General features: G+C 35.6%; 1 protein-coding gene across 2 annotated transcripts; it reads right to left on the reverse strand.

Moving 5' to 3' along the window:
- Positions 1–1053: 1053 nt before the first annotated feature.
- LOC145131701 (heat stress transcription factor A-7a-like) lies at positions 1054–3684 on the reverse strand. 2 transcript variants are annotated; one of them, XM_079066359.1, is made up of 5 exons: positions 3504–3684; positions 2979–3372; positions 1970–2814; positions 1702–1876; positions 1054–1585 (listed from the first exon to the last, which is right to left on the reverse strand). In XM_079066359.1, the coding sequence occupies exons 2-3, from the start codon at positions 3264–3266 to the stop codon at positions 2167–2169; spliced, it is 936 nt and encodes a 311-aa protein (XP_078922485.1). In that variant the 5' UTR covers positions 3267–3372; positions 3504–3684; the 3' UTR covers positions 1054–1585; positions 1702–1876; positions 1970–2166. The 2 variants fall into 2 exon arrangements, with proteins under 2 accessions (XP_078922485.1, XP_078922486.1); XM_079066360.1 differs by having other exon boundaries at positions 1966–2814; positions 2979–3684.
- Positions 3685–9576: the final 5892 nt, after the last annotated feature.

Here is a 9576-nt window from a genome sequence, read left to right on the forward strand (position 1 = left end):
ATTGTGTTTACTATGGGGTGGGTTATTTGGTGGTTTCGAAAAGTGTTTGGTGAGAGGGAACAAAGAAATGATATCATAATAGACACTATTAAAGATTTGCTTTTTTTTTTTTAAATGTTTTAAAAGTAGAAACTGAAAAACTTCGACTAGTTGGGTGGATTGGTTTAAAAAAAAAAACCAATTAATGTTGTGTAATTGTTTTTTTAGCTTATTGCTAGTTTGAATATATGGACATTTAGCTGTTCAAAAAAAAAAAAAAACTTATGTGTGCGTAGTAATTATGTGAGGGATGTGTTTAATTAGCTTTCGTATTGTGGAGAGAGTGTGTTAATAAACTGAAATTGAAATTGAAATTGTTCTTTCAATAAATTCAAAATACTTTGAGTTTTAGTTTATGTTTTATCCATGATGTACGACCATTGACCCGATGTACCCTTGCTTTTTTGTGTGGGTTGGATGACTTTTAATGTAATTTAGTGGATATAAACTAGAAGGGGTTATGTGTCATTCCTTTTGAGTTGAGTTGAAACAGTTAAAACAAATGAAAATAAATTAAAACTAAAAAGGTTCACACAAAATAATTTTTTTAAGTTACTGAAGTTATAGAAAATTCCACTTCAACATAAATGTATACATGACAGATGATGTGGAACTGTGGAAGCTCACATGGCGACATGATCTGACACATTTGAAAATCAGCATTATTGTGTTTCTAGTTTTTATATTGCCTAAATCGGAAAGAAAAATGCAAGTTGATTGCTAGTTGTAGATAAGAAGTAAAGTATGTCTCCTATTTCGTAAAAATGACAAATTGGTTGCTATGTGACTCAATTTGTTCTTACTTATTAGGTTAAATCTTGTTTAAATCTGTATGTACATGACTTTGATCTCATAATTACCAAAAGAACCTATAAAACTCAAGCAATTTATCTATTATAGTATACTTCCTAATATTTTCAAGTACAAAGAGTTGTAGTCAAATCACAAAGTCACACCATGAGACTTATTAAAGTGCAACTTTCACATGTGTAAAGGACCCTTACATTAATTGCATAAAAGTCAACTTTCCAAGGCATTTAACTACATCAACTTGACATATTCACAAGCATCACCTAATGAAAGTGACTCATTAAAAGAACCAACTTGCTTCCTATCCATACATCCAATCATATCCCAACAATCTGTTTATTTTCTTTTTTTCACATTTCTATAATAGTTTACAATTAAAAAACCAGATTAAATAGTTGATTGTAACAATATGATCACACTAACATGCATCTTTATGGAGCAACATTTCTCAAATACGAAACAATATTGTACAACAACTTATACCTCATAGGCTCATATTAAAGAGTGTATGGCTCTTTGATTCTTTCTTTTGTCAATTATTTTACCTAATTCCTGTTTAAAATTGAAAATATCTTGCACAATAATGAATACGCATATGGGTCCCACAATCATTATCATTTTTATTTAAAAATACCAAATAATAATTAATACCAGGTGTACCATTAACTAGTATATTTTAGCCGACATCCAAATAGCAGCCAAAGAATCTTCTGATATGTGGTATCTTCATGGCAATCTACCAAAGAACGAATTTCATTAAGGGCATCATATATATAATTTCCAGATATTAAATCAATTAAATCTCATTTCTAGTAATTAATATTGGGAGTTCAAGAAAGACCAAATGATAACCTTGAACAAGCACTTGAATCTGGCCAAGAAAATGCTTCCAGTCTGATAATTAAGATAAGATTCACATGAGAGGATCAGATCTAAAAAAACTGAGATTAACCCAAAAAAATATGAATTTAGGAGATGAGAAAGTTAAAATTTTGGTGAAGGGGTAGTGCTTTTCATATTCTGTATCCTGTAAAGGGAAAGAAAACTTGAATTAACATGATATATAAAACAGTCTATTAGATACACTCTTTTATACAAAATCAGATAGAAGTCAACCAACCAACTTCTAGTAATCAGCATGAAATTTGTCCAAGATCTTCATCATCGTCATCATCATCATCATCATCATCTGTACCTAGCTACAAAGATCAAGAATAAACGTTTTTTTAAGAACAATGGAAGATCAAGAAGGTGATTATTCATGGATTATGAACCAATAGCAATGTAGAAATCGCTCTCTACTTGTGGCCTTCAACTTTATAAACCTTCATTTTCGATCATACCAAATTGTTCAGTAAACAATTCTTCCCAGAATTCTTCATCAAGTTCTTTATCATCAAGATCATAATTAGCTACTTCCTCTTGATTACTTTTGGATCTACCAATTCCCTGCATTTCTAAAGCAAGTGCATCTAACTCAGACATTTCCCACTCTTCTGGTTCATCTTTAATTACCTTTGACCCTTCACCATGGTCAATCATTCGTCTCTTTTTGTTCATAATACTACATTCTTCAACATCTTTCCTTTTCCCATGGCGCACCAACTTCAGGACAAAATCGGGATTTTGCATTGCTTTTGCTAAAAAACTCATCATCTTTTGCTGCTTCTTTTCAGTTCCTTGTAATCTCATTTCCATCGCTTCAAGGTGGGCCCTGGTATTTTGCTGTTGTTGTTTCAGCCTCACTAATTCCATCATTAAAATCTGTTTGTCACGTCTCAGATGTTTGACTTCACCATCGATTCCAAATTTTCCAACTTCCACACAAGGTTGATTTGTAGCTTGTTGTGAGATTGGTTGTGAATGCGTCTTTCTTCTTTTAATGTTCTTCAAATTGTCCCTATGCCCCCTTAAAAATCCTTCATTCGCAAACTCCCATATATCAGGATCTATCTTTCTAAAACCCTGCATTCAAAAAACCAAAATTTCCGAAACTAACAAGCTTCAACCACATTAGGGATCATAAACTTTCTTAAAATAAAGCATATGACATATATATATGTATCAAACACATGAGTAAAGATACATATCTATCGTATAATAAAGAAAGAAAGAAAGATGAAACTTACATAAGTATTGAGCTGTCTAACAAAGCTGGAGAAATTGTTGTGCTTGAAGTATCTTGGAAGGAGATTAACAGAGAAAGCATGTGGATCCCATACAACAAAGCTTTGACCTCCTCTACTCCAAGAAACAATGTGATCCATACTTTGATCATCCACCATGTCGTATATTTTTGTCAAGAAAGGTGGAGGTCCGGCATCGTGTAGACCCTCCATTGGTTGCGGCATATTTATAATCACAGATTGCTTATTAGAAGGGTATTCTTCCTTTACAACTGGGTAGAAAGGTTCCATGGTGAAATCGACTAAATTATACGACGTTTTTTTTATGGGTCAGAGTCTTTTCAATCAAATCTTAAATGGAATCATCAAATGTCGCAGTAACCCTAAAACCCAAAACCTGAAAATTAAAACGAACACAACTCGAGATAATACTTTTAACAAAGAACAAGAGAAATAGATCAAGAAAATTGGTTGAGACAAAAGGTCAAACACATAAACTGCATGATAAAAAGAGAGAGAAAATCTAACTTTTATAGATTTTGGTTTTTAAGGATCGTTCAGGTAGAAGCAGATGACATGAAAGGAGATTGATGAGAGACAGTTGCACAGAAAATAAAATCTTCAGATGAGTGTTGGTCTTTCTCCTTTCAGAAAGTTCCTTTTTAAAATGGTAAATTAATACATACGCCCATGGTTTCAGCCGCATGAACTTAAAGAAGGTTCTGGAGACTTTTCAACTTGCATATATGAACCACTTTCTCTTTTTCATTTTTTTTAAAGAATTTGTGGGGTTTTATATACTTTTATTATGGTCCATATATAATTTTAAATAAAACATTCAGAAAAAAATCGGATGGTTGTTTTATTCTTCTATTATTGGTTGAAATTGGTTATTAATCAATTAGTTTTTTGAGCGTTTAGAAAAACTATTTAAAAAATTAATAGATAAATAAAACTTTTTTTAAAAAAATAAATGACAGCCATCTTATGGAACCGGAGAAAAAATCTCTCAAATTAATTACATAAAACACATTCAGAAACTTCTCTTGAAATAATATAATTACGACCCATGATGGTTAAATTAATATTTACTTTTAAGTTATATCAATTTAAATATCTTTTTACTTAAATAATAGTTTGATGTAATAAATAGAACATTGTTAAATTTTATGTTATTGTAATATTCATGCTAAATAAAAATGTTAAATTTTATGGTATTGCCTATACATTCACGACTCACGAGGTACATGTAGGCATATTTTTACTCGTATTTTGTAAATTTATATGTATTAAAAAAATAGAGATAATTTATGAATATATCTATGATATCTTTAAGATAAATGCAAATATGATCAACCTGATATTACGAATTCAACCCACAAATAAATCTATTGCTTGGAGTTTCATACATTTTTTTATATATAAAGTGTTTTGTTATCAACCGATTTTTTTTTTTACGATATCAAGTTTTAGAAAAGGTTTCAGTTTTTTTTATTATATTCCCGAGGTGTTTGACGGACCCCATAAATATATGTGGTAGGAATATCATTTTTTGGATCTTGCGTCCACTGAAAATCTGATTGGTTGGCACATAGAGTCCACTTATCATTTTGGGACTAAATCCTAGTCACAAAATGCAATAATTTGAAAACTTAGTGTGCGTATGGTTGGCATTAAAGGAAAGGAATTTGAATAACACCACCGCCACCACCCACCACTTCCGCCGCCGCCACCCACCACTACCGTCGTCGCCGCCACCACCCACCACCACCGCCGTCGTCGCCACCGACCACCACTACTGCGCAGCCACCACCCACCACTACCGCCACTGTCGCTGCCACCTCCGCCATCACCCACAACCACCATTACCAACGCCGCCACGGAACCCACCACCACCGCCGCTACCACTAACAACACTACCACCACCACCATTACCATCACCCACCATTATTGTCATCACCCACCACCACTACCACCATCGCCACCGCCATTACCATCACCCATCACCACTACCATCACCGACCACCACCACCATCGTCGACACCACCACCACCCACCACCGCCGCCGCCTCCACCACCCACTACTCCCGCCGCTGCCACCACCCATCACTGCCGCCGCCACCACCACTGACTTCCGCCGCCACCCCCCACCCCCACCACCGCCGCCTCCACTACCACCCACCACCGCCGCCGCCGTCGCCACCGACCACCACTACTGCACAGCCACCACCCACCACTACCGCCACCTCCGCCATCACCCACAACCACCATTACCAACACCGCCACCGAACCCACCACCACCGCCGCCACCACTAACTACACTACCATCACCCACCACCACTACCACCACCGCCACCGCCACCACAAACGTCGCCACTACCATCACTCGCAACCACCACCAATGCTTCCACCACCACACCTTCGCCACCACCACTGCCATCAGCCGCCACTACTACCATCACCACCACCACTGACACCACAATCAACTCCACCGCCACCATCACCACCACCACTACCGCCACCCACGACTGTCGCCGCCACCATCACTGTCGCCATCACCACCACCACCACCCCCACCCCCACCACCACTGCCACCACAACCAAAATTTTATTGTTTTTATATTTTATATATGTATCTTTACATATAAGTTAGAAAACAAGGTAAAATTAAGCAAAATAGACAAAAAGGATAATTCTATCATTTTACATGAATTCCAATTCTATTTCATGCGAACCAAACAGAATCTGGAATTAATTCCAATTCCATTTCCTGCCAACCAAACAACATATGGAATTGGATTCAAATTCCAAACATATTCCTTTTCCAAATCCAATTCAAATTCCTTTATCAACATTCTGCGAACCAAACATCACCTTAGTTTTCTTCATAAAATCTTGACATCTTTGTTTCTTCTAATCATATGATATGTCCAAGACGAGCTTTATGTATATAAGATGTACACGTTTTCTTTTTAAGAGAGGTAGACGTACGAACCACAATGAATATGGCCATTGACATGGTTGTTAAAGTCATGATCACGATTATATATATACTAGAAAACTTATTAACCACGGTTTCAATGAATTAATCGGTAAATTATTTTTACGTGATTTTAGGTAAAAATACGTTTTTAAATTTAAAATTTAATAACATTTTAAGTTTTTAGTTCAATTTCTTTTGTTGCTCATAGTAATAGAAGGAATATAACTACTTTATAAATGGAATATTTCATATAAATTATGTAGTAAGTAATTATAATTTTTAAAGCATATATTTATACTTTGAGCATGTACACTTATTGTTAAATAACCTACATTGTACATGACATTCATATTTTGTTAAATACCTAAATTGTACGAATAGGAAGCAAGGGTAAAATGGTCATGTATTCATTTGAAATATTATATAGGAAAGGGTTTATTTCATTGTAAAAGCGTGTCCACAGGTCCATGAAATCAAGTTGATTAGTACGATCATGTGCTAAAATTAACAAAACAAATTGATAATAATTACCTACTTATGAGGTCGATATACTAACCTGAGTAGCTAAATACTTCAACGATTCAAGCATCTTCGGGAAGCCCTATCTTTCGAAGGACTTATCAATTTGCTCCCATTGGCGAGTCCCCTATATTTGATATAAATATGTGTTTTTATTTATTATTATATTCGTTTCGCGGACTGCCAAGTCAGTTATGCGGACTAGTTATGCGGACTGACAAGTCAGTTAGGTGGACTGCCAAGTTACTTCCGCGGACTACCAAGTCAGTTATGCGGACTGAGAAGTCGTAAATTACATTTCACTATAAAATGATATGTATCATTTCATCTAATCTATATCGTTGCATCTACTTTGTATCTCTCACAATGGGTTCAAAGCCATAGACCGTTGAGGAGTACTTGCTTCTAACTCGTGCATATATTAATGTATACGAGAACAACATGTTGAATGATATAATTTTTTGGCCCCGTTTAACCGATACCTTTAACACTGACACTCAAACCATCTCAGAAAACCATCGCAACACCCTTGATATGGCAGCAAAATTGTATGAATTGAAAACAAAAGTTCTTTTATTCAACGATCTTCATAAGAATATTGAAGACGCACGTGTGAATGATACTGAGGAAGACGTCTTGGAGGCGGCTAAAGAGGAATACAAATCCATTAGCAACAGAGAGATTTTCGGCTATGAAGCCCCTTGAAATCTTTTGAAAGATCTCCCGTATTTTTAACTTATATTGCGTTTGTATTAGGTTATTTATATGTACTATGTTTGATTCAATGGTTATTTATATTTACTATGTTTGTATTATGTTATTTATCCTTTATTTTTTGAAATAGAATGCACAAACAAATATTACAAACATTCAAATAAAAAAACATTACCTTCAAATAAAAAAACATTACAAATAACAAGCAGAAACATAAACATTACGAATAAGATAAAGGACTGACAAACATTACATAAAATATTACAAATAAAAGAGTCGTCTACATGAAAAATGTTTATTTTTAACGAGATTCCAAAACGTCCTCATACTCGAACTCATTTCCATCAAACTCGAAAATGTAATATCCGTTCACTTCTTCAAAAATTTCTTCATCGTCTGCACGAGAGTGTCGCATTTTAGCATAATTGTAGCATCGATTGGACCATGTGACTTTTTTTCTTTAAATCCATCCATTTACTAACAATATCGGGTTTTAGCCATTCTAGTCCTTCTCCCACCTCATGGTTGAACAAAGCTATTAGGCGGGACCAATCATCACTTGCAAGGCAATGAGGGGGATTCATTGTTGCTACACCCGCGTAAACAATAATCCAACATCGTGTTAGGACCAACACCTTTGTTGTCGTCCATGGACGTGTGTCATTGGACGAAGCTACTGCATTTGACGGATTTGCTGCATTCGAAGAAGTTGGTACATTAGACGCCATTTTGTGAATAAAGATGTGAATTTCATATAGATACAAGCTTTATTATATAAAAAGATAGGTTACGCAGACTGCCAGTTACTTCCGCGGACTGCCAAGTCAGTTATGCGGACTGACAAGTCAGTTAAGCGGACTACCAGCAGACTGCCAAGTTACTTCCACAGAGTTAAACGGTGTATAAATTGACATTATGAGTTCATATAAAAAACATATCCTTTTTCAACTTCATTATGAGTTCATCTTCAAATTTTCTCCTGCAACGAAGTTTATTGTTACTACTGTGATCCAATCGACCCTTTTGTTACAGCCTCTTCGGATGGGCCATATATGTCCGATGAAACTATGAAATAATTGCAATGGGCTGAAGAACAACAAAAACAGGATAAACAGTCATCCTGGGATTGAATTCATTGCATCAGAATGCAAAAAGGCCGAACAATGGATAAATATCAAGAAAAAGAAAATCAAAGAGCATTTTGAAGATAAAATGAGAATTAGGGATGACTATATAACAATGGAGTAAGAAAAGTATCCAAAGCAGTTCCCGGAGTTAATAATTGGTAAAAAAATGTTGTACGCTTCTTATGTTTTTAGGTCATCTATATGTATTTTTATTGTGTTTTCATTGTTTGAGTAATGTATTTTCTATATAAGCCTTAGTTGTGTTATGTTCATTAGCTAATTCCCTTGATAGAGTAATCAAAGTACAGAATCAACGTCTTCTGAAACATAACATACTTAATTATAAATATAACATCAATCATTCAAATCAAACGTCAAACAATAATCTTCTCTTTGTGTCCCTTGCGTCTCGTGCGTCCCTTGCGTCTCGTGTGTCCCTTGTGCCCGGTGCTTGCCTTGCGTCCCTTTCCCTTTTGTCTTACTACCTAACTTCGCGCTACTTTTTTAGGCTTCTTTTGCTTCATTGGGACCAAGGTCAGACAAGTCGCCGCATTATGTGTTGTACTATCACATCTACTACACCTTCTTACTATAGGTTCCTCACCTTGTGACGAGATACTGTTTTTGTTTTTCGGTCTACCAGCTTGACGTGTATCCATTATCGGGGGTTTAACAACCATCATCTCATCAGGAAGCTCCCAATCACATGGTTATGGAAGGGGCTAAACTACCTCCTCATACGTACTTCAATACGTTTCCATTTTGTAAGCGTCTATAGACAAATGTCTAAAGTTAGTTTTTTTTCAAGTGCTTTAAGACCATTATGACATGACCACAAGGCAAACCAGTTCCTTGCCAATATTTGCGTGTATAAGTCTCTTGCCTCAAATCAACTAAGTCACCATGTTTGAAAGCATGCACTTGATATATTGCATCTGAAACACCTAAAACGGACCATCCTGTCGTACGCTCTTCTTTTTTTCTAACTACTTTTTCAGCCCACTCTGTTAGTACTGTTGAACGTTTCCCTGTAAAGAACATATATATAATTAAATTATTATTCGACCTAATTAAAGTCCAAATTAAAGTCATACCTCCATCGATGCGACGCTTGTTACACCATTCATGTGAAAGACGGTGGAAGAACTCAAGAAGGGGTATTAAGGCATTTTCCTTGCATCTACAGATAAAGCATTCATGGACTCTGCACTGTTGGAGGTCATGTAATCATACCATTTCGACGGGCAATACGCTCTAG

The sequence above is a fragment of the Lactuca virosa genome, chromosome 8 (assembly GCF_052849685.1).
Source record: "Lactuca virosa cultivar CGN04683 chromosome 8, Lactuca_virosa_CGN04683_v6, whole genome shotgun sequence".
Classification (NCBI taxonomy): Eukaryota; Viridiplantae; Streptophyta; class Magnoliopsida; order Asterales; family Asteraceae; genus Lactuca; species Lactuca virosa.